The 18,481-nt window shown below is 39.3% G+C and overlaps 1 protein-coding gene and 1 long non-coding RNA gene across 5 annotated transcripts in view; one reads left to right on the top strand and one right to left on the bottom strand.

The window, feature by feature from the left end:
- The window catches only part of LOC134491405 (uncharacterized), a 771,213-nt gene that overhangs the window by 510,255 nt on the left and 242,477 nt on the right, over window positions 1-18,481 (bottom strand). The window lies entirely within an intron of this gene.
- Window positions 18,235-18,481, top strand: part of LOC134491400 (transient receptor potential cation channel subfamily M member 3) — a 380,465-nt gene continuing 380,218 nt past the window's right edge. For all 4 annotated transcript variants that reach the window (XM_063295138.1, XM_063295137.1, XM_063295136.1 and 1 more), the window contains exon 1: window positions 18,235-18,411. In XM_063295138.1, the coding sequence (XP_063151208.1) occupies window positions 18,235-18,411 (177 nt within the window). The remainder of the gene's footprint in view (window positions 18,412-18,481) is intronic.

Below are 18,481 nucleotides of genomic sequence, written 5' to 3'. Positions count from 1 at the left end.
AAACTCCCTTGCTTTAATTTGGAGGGTAAAAATAAATATATTTAAGGTAAAAGGCACCATGAGATTATCCCTGATATATTGTGTCTTGGTCAATAGGAGTTCCATTTCTCACCATTTCCAATCTTATGCTTGGAAAGATGCCCCAGGTGACATAGGATGCCATGCAGGAGTAGACCAGGGCCGTAACTAGGGTCTGTGTCACCCGGGGCAAACATGGATTCTGTGCCCTTTTTGGCACCCCCTCAGCACTCATTTTGGTGCCCTCCCAGCGCTCATTTTGGCACCCCACCAGCACAGCACCCGGGGCACATGCCCCGGTTGCCCCCCCACCCCAGTTGCAGCCCTGGAGTGGACAAGATGCCTCAGGTGACATAGGATGCCATGCAAGAGTGGACAAGATGCCCCAGCTGACATAGGATGCCATGCAGGAGTGGATAAGATGCCCCAGCTGACGTAGGATGCCATACAGGAGTGGACAAGATGCCCCAGCTGACGTAGGTTGCCATGCAGGAGTGGACAAGATGCCCCAGCTGATGTAGGATGCCATGCAGGAGTGGACAAGATGCCCCAGCTGACGTAGGATGCCAGGCAGGAGTGGACAATACATTGCTCCTGGGTTGCATGCTGCCCCTACCTCCATTTTCATGGCCCTTATGGCCTCCAAGATTACACTATCAAAATTCAGTGATATCTTTGTTGGCATTATTTTTTACTTATTTTTAAAAAGGAAAGTTTAGATCTCTGATAAAATGGGCTTAATGCACTATCGTACTAAAGAAAACAAAAAACAAAAAAACAACTTGCCCAAAACTGGAAGGAAAATTTCCCCCAAAGTACCTTTATTGCCAGCGTCCTCTGACATTCTGTAGCTGAAGAAGCACTGGGGAGAAAGGTGAAACATTATTAAAATAGTAATGTGGACTAAGAACAGGAGGACCTAGATAACCAGCCATAAAACAGCCATGTTTTTAATAATTTAATAATGATAGTGGTTTTATGTGTTTATTGTTTAAGCTCAGTTGTACACCATCCAGAGTCACTGGTTTTGTGAGGTGGGTGGCTATATAAATTAGACAAACAAACAAAACATTTTCTCATGAAAATTAAACTTTAATTGATGATGTAGTTGATTGTGAAGATATTGTTAGGAATTAATGTAGTTACTTGACAAAAGTTCCCATGTTCATCTTTAGAAACTGTATCCATTCCTGTTTTGCAATACAGCAAACAAGACCATTACTGCTTTAGACAGTTATTTTACATAAATTAGATTAGGGAGGCTTAGTGTGCCACTTTTCTCATTTAAAGCCTTTGGAGATGAAGGAATAAATATGAGACATGTAGCTACTCCAGATGTGAAAGGATTACTCTCTCTGCCTTAAATCACTATGACATTCTGTAGGGAAATAATCACAAATTGATTTTTTATTAAGTAAGTAAGCTCTGCAACAAAACTCTGCAGTCTGATCACTGCAATTCATGAATGCAGTCATGCTGTCTTCTAGACTACTCCAATTTGTTGACCAGTTGCTCGCTCTTTCCAAAAGAGAATGAGTATTCTACATTCATTGAGCATATTTAGTTCTCATTTGGCTTTTTTGAAGATTTTTCCCCCTTAAAAGTTTTTTCTGATTTGTCTGTGAGTGCAAAAATTTCATGGTTTTCTAAAATACACTGGAACTTTCGTTTGATTTATCACAACTCTCAAAAACAATTGCTTACATGCTTCGTGTTTTTTTTTGCCTGAACATTTTTATTTGATCTGAGAAAATAGATGATCATTTATTTATTTATTATGGAATGTATATTCTGCCTTTCTATTGATTACAACACTCAAAACACCTACAGAATAAACAGCACAAAATGTAAAACAGAACAAAATTAATTTAAAACTAAAATTAAAATAGATTATTAAAATACAGGCAATTAAAATCGTGGTGAAAAAGATGTGTTTTTACCTTCCTCCTAAATATGGGAGAGGGGGAGATGAACACATTCTTACAAATTGCATTTCATGGGAGCTACTCAGGGGAAGGTCCTTTCACAAACAACCAAAAGTCAAGCTTCTGGCAGCAGAGAAGCTGCTCTTTTAAGACTCTTTGTAATTTGAAGAGTATTAGAATCCCCCCTACTAATATAGTTTCTTAGGAAGCACAGGCTGCATTAGCACACCAATGTTGGATGATGAAATGGCAGAAGGGACCCTTGGAGCGTGGCTGGAGGAAGACAAAGAATAATCTGACTGAACACAGGTAAGAGCCTTTATTAAGGATTATCTTGTGGCTATAAAAGTAGCCAAACATAACTGTTATTCCACTCTTGCAACAGTCGCAGATAGCCAGCCACTAGCCTTGTTTAAGGTGGTCTTGCAGCTCCTGGGAAGGGTGGAGTCAGAGGAAAACCCACAAAGCCATGGTGAGGAATAGTCAAGGTATCTGTTGGATAAAGTTGCTCAGATTCACTCCAAGTTGGAGCCTGGCTGTGCAGGTCCTATGGAGCTAACTGAGGCAAACTCTAGGAAGAGTTTGAACCTGTTGATTCTAAGAAAGTGACAGGGGCCTCAGGGCTGTCAGCTTGGCCACCAGTATATTAGATCCATGTCCCTCTAACCAGCTAAGGCATCCCAGGGGATGATGTGTGATTCGGTGTAATGGACAATAGGAATAACCTTGAGGAATAGGAAGAAGAGCCACAACCAAGACAACAGTCAGATAAGAGAAATTTGAGTCTGAGGAAGAAAAGTAATTTGAGAAAGCCTCAAAGACTTGACTCTCCCTAGTTCCCATGAAGATAAAGTGTGTGTGTGGCGGGGGGGGGGAGTGTATTCAGATTTGCAAGATTCTGCTACTGTAACCTCATAATAAAAATAGTATTAGTATTCATAACTTTGGTTTCTAGCCCGTTCTACCTCGAAGGGCTGACATTTGGTTTATCTTTATATTATTTTCTGCTGTTCATTTGATATTTGTTATGTTTTTCTAAATCCAGTATTAGCAGCTTGGATTTGCAAGTGAAAGTTGGGCAGCCATATAAATTGATATAATTAATTAATTAATTAATTGGAAACAATCATTAATTAAACAATAATATCACAGTAATTATTAATTCAACTCAAATTATATTGAGTTGTATATAATGTGGTAGAAAGAGAGAGTGTGAAATTCTGTAAGTTTTGGTAATTTTTTTTCTTCTTTCTCTCTCCTCTTTCGCCAATAAGACAAAATAATAAATGTTATTATTTATATTAAATATTAAATATAATAATAAATAAATCAATACATAATAATAGTAATAACAACAACAACCACCACCCAGAATTGCTGGGAGTCAGGTAGCATATAAATTTAATACAGTATTATAATGTAAAGACCAAGTTCTCTGGAAAAGCCTTAATGCTGGGAAAGGTAGAAGGAAAGAGAAGAAGAGGATGACCAGCAGTAAGATGGATGGACTCAGTTACAGTGGTAATGGGTGGACTGTTGGAAGAAAGACCAGGTTAGGGACAGATCATCATGGAGAAAATCTATTCATGTGGTCACTAGAAGTCGAAAACGACTTGATGGTACATAATCAATCTATTAGTTATTAAACATTAAAAATTCACCCAGCTATATATAAAGCTGTGAATCTAGAGAATAATGAACTTATTTTCATGTTGTTGATCATTCACTTTTTCTCCCAGTAATATAGTACAATATTGTTGTTGTTTATTCATTTAGTCGCTTCCGACTCTTCGTGACTTATAAACAGCACAATTAACAGCACATTCAGTTCCTGGATCCGCATATTATCAGTCTGGTTGCACATTTATTAATAATAATTAAGACTTCCTTTTAAATCTTTCAGCAAGTCATAAAAAATTGACCATGAAGACTATTGATAGGTGGATGATAATCTTTACAAATTTTGTCCATATATACCAGAATATATCACCCTCTTTGGTGACCATGCCCAGTTAGTATATGGGTAATTATTATTAATGTATGGGTTAAATATTTTTGAAGAAAATCACCCAGTAATATCTGGAAATGAATTCTGTAGCTGAATTATTTTAATTTCCTCCACAGCATATAAATTGATTCAATATAGGAAATTGATTCAGTTCCCATTGTTAGTTTCCAAGTTTGTCATTGCAAAGCACTGAAAAATTAAAGTTTAGCTATCTTTAGGTCAGTGTGGTACTTAAAAGTCTAGGAAATTGGTTAGGCAAAAAAAGTAACTATATAGCAAATAGTTTTGAAGGACCACAAAATAAGGAATATGTTTATTCAAACTGGGCTACTATTTCATAGCTGTACTTTTTCTAACAGCTTATCTTCATCTGTACAAATACCATTCTACGTTGACTGTTGATAAATGATTGCATTTCTCTTTAAAATCATGTATGTATTCATATAATCCTAAATTTCTTCTTTGTTTGCTTTTTAAGTTTATTTTTCTTTTTTATTCTTGGTTATTCTACTTTTTGTCTTGATAGTTTGTTTTTGTCAAAGAAATAGCAATTAAAAAGAAAGAGAAATTTAATCAGTTGGGTAGCTGGACCTTAGTCTGTGTCAGATTACCCTGAAGCTATCATGATAGTTTGTTCAGACAGCCTCTTGAATTTTTTTCTTTATAAAATTTGGGAGATTTTTTTTCCCTCAGTTTCACAGTGTTATGTCTTCCCACATTTAAGTGTAAATCTCTTCCTTGCTATGACCAGAGGCTTGTTTGGTAGAAAAGGCCTCCTCAGCTTTTGGTCCTAAATTTTGAATTCTTTGTCAAGGAATTCCAGATTAACACCTTTTCTGTTGTTTTATGCAAACAAAGTCATTCCTATTAAGGCAGGTGCTTATAATTTAGTACAGCTTGTTCAAATGGGTTTTAACTGATTCAGTGCTTTTGTTTCTTTTTATTGATGTGTTTTAATTGTTTTGATGTACTTCTCTAAAATTATAATGCTCTTTTTATTATTGCTAACCATCTTGAGCATCATTTTGGAGGGAATAACTGGATAAAAAATGAATAAATTTATTCTATTTTATGAAAAATGGACAAGAAACTTCTGTCTCCTTACTGGGTATGCCAGTCATTGCTATGACCATTTGTTACCCAAAAGCACTTAAAAGCAGGACTAGATTTTTAATACAAAATGGGTAACGAATATTGACTACTCTTTCGCTTCGTACCTCAGCATCTAAAATGGATAAAGACTTTCTGTTTTGTTCAGTGAAAGCTGGGAATCAGGGGACTATGCATTAAGAAGAGATCCCCACTGTCCTATTTTGCAGATGCCTAGAGTTGCGTATCCATACTCCAGCACAGTTAGCTGGAAGAGAGAGTAATAAATCATGTTTGGATTTTACCAATCAGAAATTTGTATACAGACAAATAAATGTTCTTGTGACATATGAAGTAATTTCATACTTTCATTCAGCAATTTCATTATTTTTACAGGTTTTCAGCCATTCTCTTACTTACTGAAATTTGCTGTATGAAACGGAAAGAACGATTACTAATTTTCGCATTTAATTAGAAATACTGAGTTAAGAGAATAAAAAAAGAAAGGAAAATTAGGGATTGTTTATTGTTTTCACAAGCAGGAGACATATTTCTCATCTATACTCCCACATATTGAGACAAGTAGGCTGTTCCAAAAAGAGATTGTAGGTCTCCGCCATGAAATTAGTTGATTATGTTTTTAAAATATACAGCTAATTTCCTTCACACAGTTGAATAGAGGTTGGATAGTCAACTGTAACATAGAAATGTGTGTATCAACAAATAATTTGAGGGAACATTTAATCCCTTATTACAGTATGTATAGCCTATACACATAGATAAGTGTAGTGTGGAAACCAAAATATTATTGATGTAATATGTGCAATTTTATTGATATAGACTTTCATTGTACACATTAGGGGATCCTGAAAAAGAATGTATTTTCACAATAGTGATAAGAATAGCATAATGTCATTATTAAAACATTTGTATGAGGAAATCAACTTTACTTAGTCTCTTATTGTATATCTATTTATCTAAGATTAAGCCCCTGAGCCAGGTTGGTGTAGTGGTTAAGGCATTAGGCTAGAAACTGGGAGACCATGAGTTCTAGCCCTGCTTTAGGCATGAAGCCAGCTGAGTGATCTTGGGCCAGTCACTCTCTCTCAGCCCTAGAGAGGAGGCAAGGGCAAACCACTTCCAAAAAACCTTGCCAAGAAAACTGCAGGGACTAGTCCAGGCAGTCTCCAGGAGTCAAGACTGACTCAAAGGCATGCCCCCCTCAACAAATAATTAGGTAAATATACCAAATTATGCTTTTCTAGGGACTAGAAAGCCCACATGCCCAATATTATTGTAAGTTTTTTTTTTTAATATATATGACAGCTTCATTTCTTCAATATTAGGAAATTACTTCTTTTTGTTTTGGTACTTCTTGATTTTTATTTTAAAAATACAGCAGAGTGCTTACCACATAAAAATATAAATATATATTGTAATGTAATGTAATATCTATTTCTATCTATCTCACACTATGCCTTGTGTGGCGCAGTGGTAGATGGCAGTATTGCAACTGAAACCCTCCCCGCGACCTGAGTTTGATCCCAGCGGAAGCTGGATTCTCGGTAGCCGGCTTAGGTCAACTCAGCCTTCCATCCGTCCAAGGTCGGTAAAATGAGTACCCAGCTAGCTGGGGAAGGTGACAACTGGGGAAGGCAATGGCAAACCACCCTGCTCTACAGTCTGCCAAGAAAACGTCTCAAAAGCAGTGTCCCCCCAAAGGGTCAGTCATGACTCGGTCCTTGCACAGGGGACCTTTCACCTTCACCATCTCACACTAGGTTTTTTCCATAATTTTAATATATGAAGAAAAAAAATAAAGTACAGCATTTTTAAAAAGATAAAAATTGTCTTCACTTATGTTCAGTTACTTTTTTTGTACCACCTACATAGTTTATGCTGAAAACATTTGATTTTTTTGCAACTAGTTTAATACAACAAAACACTTCCTACTCATGCACAGATTTGAAAAATTATACACTGTAACATGGATGTGTTAAAAGGCTTGTTGAAAACATCTGTCAGAAAGGTGTTTGTGTGTCACAAAATCCCTTCTTACTCTAAAAAAACCTTGCATTTCAAGGACAAGGCTCTGTAGGTTCAGTAAAATACCATCCTAATCTTTGTAATATATTACCAAAAAATTGTAAGTCTGCTTTGCTTAAGTGTTAAACAGGTACAACAAAATTGAACCTGTTCAGCAGTCCCAAGCACTACCTCCAAGATCTTCCTTATGTTAAGCACTGATATGTTTAATTAGGAGTATGCATTGAATTCAGTTGATCCCATCACAAGGAGAATTTGTTGTAAATATGGAACAGATTGAAGGCAGGAGAATCTCTCTCTTTACCACTAGCTAAGAGTGCTATCCCTTGGTTCCTCTTCCAAACTGAAAGTGAGATAACTATTGGTTTGATACCCTCTTGCTGTTTCATCTAACATTATTTTTGCATGTGACTAAAGTTAAAAAGGAATTTTCATACTCTCAATTTTTCCTTTTTTAAAATAAAATGAAGATCTATTTTAATCATCTCTTTTGAAATTAATTTAACTCCCAAAGAAAGGAGCTGATTTCCCATGTCCCATACCTCACATTACAGGTCTAGGAAGTGGCAAGATAGAATTTATTTCATTTTTATCATCCTTGTTCCTGTGCACTTGCCAGTAAAGTATGTAGGCTGTGAAGGTGCTCTCTCTCTCTCTCTCTCTCTCTCTCGCACACATCCTGGGATTAAAGGAGGGGGGACCCTCTCACATCTCCCTGAGAGATAGGTGATGGCAGCAGTAAGCTACCACATCAAGACAAGAGACGGAGTGAAAATATGTATACCTAGAAAGCATCTGGAAAAGGATGTTCTACCCTTTCAACTGATGAGCTCAGCCTTGCAGCTATTTTAGCCTTTATGGCCTTCCATGCATTTATAACAAACTACTCTCTTGACCAGATTTTAACTTGTAATCCAAATATAAGATAAATACAATGTAACTATAATGTAATGGAAAGACACTGGAATGAAGAACTATGTTATTGTGTGATGTTGGCTATTAGCCTTGATGGCAGTGTAACTGCCTATGAAGGCCATCTACTGAGAGATTACAGGTGGTCCTCGCTTAATGACCACTCATTCAGCAACCATTAAAACTGACACAGTGCTGAACAAGTGGTAGTTGGGACTGGTCCTTGCACTTATGTCAGTCACAGCAGTCACAAATGGGGACCATGTGAAGCCCTTGCTTAATGACCTGTGGTAATTCGATTAACAATGGCAACCAGGAGTGCTGGAATTTCTGTTGCTAAGGGGTGCAGTCACATGATGTTGTGCTTTATGACCGCGTCACTTAACAATGGAAATTATAATTCCAATTACTGTTGTTAAGTGAGGACTACCTGTAATAGGCTTCCTTATGCACTTGGTTGGCCACTGTAAGAACAGACTGCTGGACTAGATGGGCCAGGGGACTGATCCAGCAGGGCACTGCTTATGTTCTTACGATATCTATAGTAAGGTTTCTTTTTTTATATAATATTTCTTCAAAAAGAAAGCATCATTGCCAGTGCAATATATAGCCTAGAAGGCATGTAGAAATAGAAACTGAACATATTCATATGACATGCCAAACATCAAACGTAAGTAAAGTTTGCCAAGCGTCTGTGCTACAGATGAGCAAATAGACTACTTCTAGCAGTAGTTTGCTATTCCTTTCTTCCCCAAGTGGCATCCCACCATGAGGTGTGGAAAATCTAGCTGTCTTCCTTCCTCTACTTGTCACTGTTTCATCCTATGTATGCCATCAGGAGATAAAAATAAAAATGGAAACAGTGGAGTTTTACGACTAGAACTCAGAAAGGGGAATTACCTGTCCAGGATTGGACAAAATGTGGATCCAATGGTTGAAGTAACTAAGACTAACAATAGATAAAAACTGTGGCAGGTATGTTCTTCTTTTTTTTACTGTTCAATCTTTAGTCAAAGTTCATACACTATTATAGGCTTAATTGCGCTCTGGTTTAGTGTGACATGCAGAACCATATATTCAGTGTATCTATGTGCATCTCTTCAGCAAAGGATCGTTACCTTGTCGTGGTGCTGGAGCTTGAGCACCTCAATGATGCCATGAGCTAAACCGTGAAGGGCCACCCAAGACGGGAAGGTCATGACAGAGAGGTCAGACTAAATGCGATCCCTGGGGAAGGTAATGGCAACCCACCTCAGTATTCTTGCCGTGAAAACTAAATGGATCAGTACAACCAGAGATATGTCGGTATACCATCGGAAGATGAGACCCCCAGGTCGGAAGATGGTCAAAATGCTACTGGGGAGGAACAGAGGATGAGCTCAACTAGCCCCAGACGTGATGACGCAGCTAGCTCAAAGCCGAAAGGACGGCTAGCGGCCGACGGTGCTGGTGGTGAACGGCGAATCCGATGTTCTAAGGATCAACACACCATTGGAACCTGGAATGTAAGATCTATGAGCCAGGGCAAATTGGATGTGGTTATTGGTGAGATGTCAAGATTAAAGATAGACATTCTGGGCGTCAGTGAACTGAAATGGACTGGAATGGGCCACTTCACATCAAATGACCACCAGATCTACTACTGCGGACAAGGGGACCACAGAAGAAATGGAGTAGCCTTCATAATTAATAGTAAAGTGGCTAAAGCAGTGCTTGGATACAACCCAAAAAATGATAGAATGATCTCAATTCGAATTCAGGGCAAGCCATCTAACATCACAGTGATCCAAATATACGCCCCAACCACAAATGCTGAAGAAGCTGAAGTAGAGCAGTTCTATGAGGATCTGCAGCACCTACTGGACAACACGCCTAAAAGAGATGTTATTTTCATCACAGGAGACTGGAATGCTAAGGTGGGCAGTCAAATGACACCTCGAATTACAGGTAAGTATGGCCTGGGAGAACAAAACGAAGCAGGACACAGGCTGATAGAATTTTGCCAAGACAATTCACTCTGCATAACAAACACTCTCTTCCAACAACCTAAGAGACGGCTTTATACATGGACTTCACCAGATGGACAACACCGAAATCAGATTGATTACATCCTTTGCAGCCAAAGGTGGCGGACATCTGTACAGTCGGTAAAAACAAGGCCTGGAGCTGACTGTAGTTCAGATCACGAACTTCTTCTTGCGCAATTTAGGATCAGACTCAAGAGATTAGGGAAGACCCACAGATCAGCTAGATATGAGCTCACTAATATTCCTAAGGAATATGCAGTGGAGGTGAAGAATAGATTTAAGGGACTGGACTTAGTAGATAGGGTCCCGGAAGAACTCTGGACAGAAGTTGGCGGCATTGTTCAGGAGGCGGCAACAAAATACATCCCAAAGAAAGAGAAAACCAAGAAGGCAAAATGGCTGTCTGCTGAGACACTAGAAGTAGCCCAAGAAAGAAGGAAAGCAAAAGGCAACAGTGATAGGGGGAGATATGCCCAATTAAATGCAAAATTCCAGAGGTTAGCCAGAAGAGATAAGGAATTATTTTTAAACAAGCAATGCGCGGAAGTGGAAGAAGACAATAGAATAGGAAGGACAAGAGACCTCTTCCAGAAAATTAGAAACATTGGAGGCAAATTCCAGGCAAAAATGGGTATGATCAAAAACAAAGATGGCAAGGACCTAACAGAAGAAGAAGAGATCAAGAAAAGGTGGCAGGAATATACAGAAAACCTGTATAGGAAGGATAACAATACCGGGGATAGCTTTGACAGTGTGGTCGGTGAGCTAGAGCCAGACATCCTGAAGAGTGAGGTTGAGTGGGCCTTAAGAAGCATTGCTAATAACAAGGCAACAGGAGACGACGGCATCCCAGCTGAACTGTTCAAAATCTTGCAAGATGATGCTGTCAAGGTAATGCATGCTATATGCCAGCAAATTTGGAAAACACAAGAATGGCCATCAGACTGGAAAAAATCAACTTATATCCCCATACCAAAAAAGGGAAACACTAAAGAATGTTCAAACTATCGAACAGTGGCACTCATTTCACATGCCAGTAAGGTAATGCTCAAGATCCTTCAAGGTAGACTTCAGCAGTTCATGGAGCGAGAATTGCCAGACGTACAAGCTGGGTTTAGAAAAGGCAGAGGAACTAGAGACCAAATTGCCAATATCCGCTGGATAATGGAAAAAGCCAGGGAGTTTCAGAAAAACATCTATTTCTGTTTTATTGACTATTCTAAAGCCTTTGACTGTGTGGACCATAACAAATTGTGGCAAGTTCTTAGTGGTATGGGGATACCAAGTCATCTTGTATGCCTCCTGAAGAATCTGTATAACGACCAAGTAGCAACAGTAAGAACAGACCACGGAACAACAGACTGGTTTAAGATTGGGAAAGGAGTACGGCAGGGCTGTACACTCTCACCCTACCTGTTCAACTTGTATGCAGAACACATCATGCGACAAGCTGGCCTTGAGGAATCCAAGGCTGGAGTTAAAATCTCTGGAAGAAACATTAACAATCTCAGTTATGCAGATGATACCACTTTGATGGCTGAAAGTGAAGAGGAACTGAGGAGCCTTATGATGAAGGTGAAAGAAGAAAGTGCAAAAGCTGGTTTGCAGCTAAACCTCAAAAAAACCAAGATTATGGCAACCAGCTTGATTGATAACTGGCAAATAGAGGGAGAAAATGTAGAAGCAGTGAAAGACTTTGTATTCCTAGGTGCAAAGATTACTGCAGATGCTGACTGCAGTCAGGAAATCAGAAGACGCTTAATCCTTGGAAGAAGAGCAATGACAAATCTCGATAAAATAGTCAAGAGCAGAGACATCACACTGACAACAAAGGTCCGCATAGTTAAAGCAATGGTGTTCCCTGTAGTAACATATGGCTGCGAGAGCTGGACCATAAGGAAGGCTGAGAGAAGGAAGATCGATGCTTTTGAACTGTGGTGTTGGAGGAAAATTCTGAGAGTGCCTTGGACTGCAAGAAGATCCAACCAGTCCATCCTCCAGGAAATAAAGCCAGACTGCTCACTTGAGGGAATGATATTAAAGGCAAAACTGAAATACTTTGGCCACATCATGAGAAGACAGGACACCCTGGAGAAGATGCTGATGCTAGGGAGAGTGGAAGGCAAAAGAAAGAGGGGCCGACCAAGGGCAAGATGGATGGATGATATTCTAGAGGTGACGGACTCGTCCCTGGGGGAGCTGGGGTGTTGACGACCGACAGGAAGCTCTGGCGTGGGCTGGTCCATGAAGTCACGAAGAGTCGGAAGCGACTAAACGAATAAACAACAACAATGTGCATCTACCTGTAATTCTAAAGGAACAGACACAAATCATTACAGCATACAAAATCATAATGGCCTACAAAATCAGAAATGGAGCGCCATGATAACATTGCTAGAAATCACTAAAATATTAGTTGAGCTAATAGGATGTCTGTCACCTTTTATGAGAATGTCTTGCATAGATATGTCTGATAAGCAGTCAGTTGTTTTCTTTATTTATATTGTATCCTTGAAAATTACTTTGCATTCACATCCTCAGACTTTATATATGAAAGCTATTTTTATTTGTGTCTTATATCAGAGAATATTTTATTATTATACCTTTTTTCCAATGAGTACTGAAGGGTCTCTTGACACAATAAAATATATGCTAGTTGGATGAGCAACCTGAGACAATTAATTTAACAAGCCCATTTTAGTTTGGTCTGGATTCACACATTGTGCTAAGGCATAGTTTTAATCATGCTTTATAGGCTTTCATATCAGCCTTGCATATATAAGTAGATCTAGTGGATGTTTAGAATAAGTATAATGCAAGTAAATACAGATAAGGTACAATTATATCTTATTTCTTGTCTTTTGTATTCAGGATATAAACTGTTTAAAAAAGATGATTAAGATGATTTCACCCATCCTGATTTTTTTATTTTTATGCACATTTTTTTACAATTGTCATAAAATTTAAAATTTATTATTTCATTATTTCATTGATTAAAAAATTAATTGAATATATAAAACTAAAATCATATTATCTTTAGAAATAATTGTAAATCTCTGGGAGTCTAAACATTAATATTGATATTGATATCTCCACCACAGTATTTGTCATTATCTAAAATGTACATGATCATAAGATCATTTTAATGCACATTAAAAACACACAAATTATTTTTCACTTGTATATATAAGAAATAAATTTCTCAGATTTAAGCAATAATTTGAATAAAAATGTAGTAGCAAAATGCTTGGCAAGTTTCCTTTGTTGTTGCTATGAGATATATGTTATGTTATGTAACTTAGTAAAATACAAAAATCATTATTTATCCATAGGAATTTTGACAGATTGCCAGTGGGTAAACTTTTCCATTTTTTCAAGGGGTGAGAATGACATAGGAAACAAACTAATCTTCCTTAACCCCATGAAAACCACATGGAGGGATTGTTTTAGGGCCATTTTTCAGAGTGTAGAATGGTTTAAGAGTAAAATAGGAACAGTGCCCCCCAGAGATCTCCTGCTTAGACTGCAAGTGCAACCATGAATGAAACTTTAACTGCATAACAAATATAATTTATTTTGCAGTATGTAAATACAGATGACAAAAGAACACGGGAGAACAATTACAAAGCAGTACACTGCATACGCTAGTACAAAAAATGTACATTCTGCTTTAATCCAAACCATTTACAGAACTATTTTTTATTTTTTTCTACGAAGTGCAAAATACTATGATATTTAGTACCTGGTAAATTGTTTGGGGATACTGGAAACTGAAATAGTGATATATATAAGTAAATTTCCATCCAAATAATTATTGTTAATTCTTTGGATGGAGACCACTACCACTAGATTAGAATGGTGACATTGTATAACTAGAAATCTCTTAGGATAATATGCCCTTCTTTAAGTTATCCTATATTATTCCCACACCTTGGGATCATGTCATCATTTCCATTAATTTGCCCAGGTCCTACCCAAAGCACAATGTTATCTAGCTGGCCCAGTCTGATTCATGAGAAGGTAAAGGTAAAGGTTTCCCTTGACGTAAAGTCCAGTCGTGTCCGACTCTAGGGGGCGGTGCTCATCTCCGTTTCAAAGCCTTGGAGCCGGCGTTGTCCATAGGACACTTCCGGGTCATGTGGCCAGCATGACTCACGGAACGCCGTTACCTTCCCGCCGAAGCGGTACCAATTAATCTACTCACATTTGCATGTTTTCGAATTGTCTCATGCACTACACTTGAGTCAACAACTCATATTTTTCCTGTTTGTCCAAGCAAAAAGCATGGAGCATGTCTTACAGGGATCTGGCTTTGCATGCACAGGCTTTCTAGACACCCCTTGCCTGGGCAGAGCTGGAAAAAAATATGAATTAATATCTTAGCACCTAATGAAGAGTTAACTTCTGCTGATTCTTTTTTGCAGAACTTATGTATATATTTTCTATTCATGTGGATGGACTCAGTTACAGTGGTGAAGAATGTACCTTTGGAGGACCTCAAAGACCAGGTTAAAGATAGATTATTTTGGGGAAAAATCGATGTGGTCGCCAGGCAACAAAATTGACTTGATTGCACATAATCAATAAATTATGTGTATAATGATTGATAGATGAACCTTTCCTCCCAATTTTTATATGTACATCTGCCTATTCAGTTCAGTAGGACCTTGGGCTCCCAACTGTATTACATCAACCCACTTCTAAGCAGAAGCATGGTCAGTGAGTTTAGGTATGCATAGCTGATGCCTTTTAACTAGTAAAGCCTTTAAAGGGTACAATATAAGAAATTTTTAAAAGGGTAGAGGGAGTTAAATAATGAAAACAAACTTTCTAAGCACTCATACTTTCACAATCCTCATTCAAGTGGTATATCAAGCTATTTCTCCTTATCTCCTTAATACTCTGATGAAAGCAACCAGGACCAAATATTCTATTCTCAATTACTGCCATGCAGCTCAAACACACACACACACATTCCAAAACCAATGCATTTCTCAGTTCCTGAGCAGACTTCTGAACTATGATATGAAGGAAAAGAGAAAGGTCAGTCTTGTTTGAATATAAGTGGTTCAGATCACCACAGTAAGAATCCCTGTCTTACTGGCATTGCTGTGACTTGCTAGCCTTCTTATCTTTGTTGAAATAATACAGCTTTTTAAAAAAGATGTGTTGGTATCTCCTGATATTTCTTATTCTGGAGAATTAACATGACACATTATTCCTAGTGGCCAGATTAATCATTCATTAAATGACTTGCCTCTTTCACATGGTACTCAAAATTTGTTGCTGGGTATCTCATCTTAGCCATGGCATCCCAATATTGTCTGATATGAAGAGATGGTTAACCAAAGGCTAGTCCTCTCTTCTGGCCTCCAGCACAAAAAAAGGAGGCCCTGCAAAATGGGCCTCTGTGATGGTTTTTGTCTGTTCTTTTCACTCCCTCCACCCCTCCCAGTGGTTCTGATTCTGTTCACACAAAGGTAGATAGATAAATAGATAGGTATAGGGAAATTGGGTGTCTGGATACTCAACAAGATGGCTGTTTCTGATTTAACCTGAAACTCAGTCCTGAGTTTCTTTATTCATTTAATGCTGGAGTAGTGCCAGATTCAGTTTATTCTATCATATGAACATGGCCTTTAGGGGGCTTTTTAACTTTAACACAGAATTTTCCATAATACAGCATCCTATTTTCAATAGAAGACCATCCAGATGCCTCCAGCAATCTTCCAAGAAGGCATGGAAGAAGGCCCATCCACCATTGTTGTCTCCAAGCAACTGTTATTTAGAGGCATACTCTAAAGAGTTCACACAACATATTAAATTCTCATTAACTGAGCCACAGTTTACTGAATTAATCGAACGCCCAGAATACTTGTTTATATTATTAACATACCCATGATTTTCTCATTCTCATTTTATGGGTTTGCATGATATACTGAACCATGAACTAACCACAAAGCTTGGGTTTGCACCATACGTTAAGCTAAAATGAGATTGAATAGTCTGCGGTTCAGTATGCCATGCAAATTTAGCCAGAGTCTAATTTTCCATTAATTTTTTTAATCACTTTTTAAAGTAATCTAAGCTATTTATGCTTGTGTTTTGCTATTGTCGCATTAAAAAGTTAGTTTTTCTCATTTTGCTGAATGTATTGACAGTTTAAGAGCCTGTGCCCCCCACCCCTCTATTTTCTCTACCCCAGTGGTAAGGCCACCTGTTTTACTTTTTTTTGTAATAACTTTATTAGATTTTTAAACAAGAAAGATAAAAACTAACAGAAACTACTATTTGAGATAAAGAGAAGAGAAGAAGGCAGGCAGGCAGAAGTGCAGAAAAGAAAGAAAAGGGGAGTTCCAATCAGCATTAAACTTAATTAGTGTAGTTTCTCTAATCAAGGCTGTCAGTTTAGCCATCTCTGCAAGCTCTATCAGCTTCACCATCCACTCTTCCACTGTGGGTAATATCAAATCTTTCCACCGTTGTGCACAACCTGTTTAGCTTACTGATGTCTCCCACTACAGCACAACCAGCACAAATTATGAAAAGGTTAACACTACCATACATCAAAAACATCTCAGAAACAACCAGCAGACTATTACAACCTCATGGCATCACTCCAGCACACAAACCAAAACTTCTTAAGCAAACCAAAAGACCCAGGAGCCCAAGAAGAGAAAATAGGAGTCATCTACAACATAGAGTGTAATGACTGTAGCAGCCCCTGTGTGGAACAGGAAAACAGAAGAGTAGCAGAGCATATCCATGAACATCAACTGGCAGCCAGAAGATATGATGAAAATTCCTTATCTCACAACACATGGACAGACTCAACCACAATTTCAATTGGGAAATAGTTAACATCTTAGATCAAGCCAAATCCAAGAATGCTAGAGAATTCCTGGAAACTCAGCATTCAGACAAAACAGCCACATAGACACATAGCGATAAACCACATTTACACACCATTCAAAAGGACAATAAAAAAAGCTAAGAAGGAAACAGACCAGAACACATCCCCTCCAGCAGCCAACACCCAGATAAGCAGGGATTGACACCAGGCAAACAAGCAGAAAACAATTCCCTAATCAAATAAATAAACTACCAAGGAGAAAACCACACCCCCACCAACACTGGTAGGACAAGTGTATACATCAGCAGGGAGCAAAACCCCACACTCACTAGCACTGATGATGTTACCTAGTCGGGTAATGAAACGTCTATAAGCAAACAACCAAGCTCAGAGAGCACCAAGGACTCCACAGTTCAACCCTGACTACATATATTCTCTTGTATTGGAACTGATGTCTCATTTCTTCAGCACATAAATGCCCACAGGATAAGTTCGTAGTTATATTTGTGAAATTTAGAAGGCCACTCAACCCCATAAAGACTCTGTCACTTAGGCAGAGTTTGCCCAACAGGTTAAGTTTTGTGGCTTAGTGTTTTGCGTGATTCTGGTCCCTGAGGTAAATGTGTTGTGTGCACCGAACTTGAGTTAAGCATGAATGAGAATGCTGAGCGAAAAGTCCAAAAGACTGGGCACTAATTGTAAAGAATTATACCCGGCCCTCTAGACTTTGAGGTTCAGCACCAGTTCTCAGAGAAGTAAGTTTGATTGACAGGGAATGCTGATCACTTGTCCCCTCTCGCCTTCAGGAAAGTGTCGAAAGGGCGCGTCTAGCCTCTGGCGGTTCGTGATCTACTCTCTTGTAAGTGACATGCGCCGCTTCTGGAGCTGTCGAGAGCAGTTTCCTCCCTGGGGGGCGGCAAGGTGTGCTGCTTTGTTGCATCTGCCGCGCGATCTTCCCTTCGGCACACCTGAATGAAAAATAACTGGAGGTGCAAAAACCGAAAAGCGGCTTCCTCCTTTCCCAGGTATCTTGGCAACATGATGTTAAACAACCAGTCAGCGCCACGGGCGTCGGAGAAAAGGGCGACGCAGGAGCTATTCCTCGAGTCCGCCGTGGCTCCGAACTAGAGCGAAGGGAAGCGCCAGCTCCGCAGCCGCAGCCCCCGCGGGGGAGCGGGCGTGCCGGCAAGACCAGGAGCGCGCGCGCGCCAGCCGGCTGCCTGGAACGCCGAGAAAGGGCGAGCAGGAGAGCGCTGGTGTCACGCCTGACGCCCGCTCGTCTTCAGCGAGACGTGGGTTGCTTCTTCCTGAGGAAAAGCCTCAACTTATTTCTTGCTGTCTCCGTCCGCCACGGAGATGGGGAGGAAGTGGCGGAGTCCCAGCGAGGCGGAGAAAGGCTGCTCTGACAAGGAAGAACTTGACAGGCGAAGGAGTCGGAGCGCCAGTCGGGGGAGGTTTGCGGAGTCGTGGAAGAGGTTAAGTTCCAGGCAGGGATCCACCAAACGTTCCGGACTGCCTTCGCAACAGCCCCCGGTAAGCCCCTGCTCGAGCGGTTGGCGCCGTTCCTCCCTTCTTCTTGTTCGCTTTGGCGCCCTTTGTCAAC

The sequence above is a fragment of the Candoia aspera genome, chromosome 2, assembly GCF_035149785.1.
Source record: "Candoia aspera isolate rCanAsp1 chromosome 2, rCanAsp1.hap2, whole genome shotgun sequence".
Taxonomy (NCBI): domain Eukaryota; kingdom Metazoa; phylum Chordata; class Lepidosauria; order Squamata; family Boidae; genus Candoia; species Candoia aspera.
Note: the sequence above shows the minus strand (reverse complement) of the source record. Positions and strands in the feature narration are given on the sequence as shown.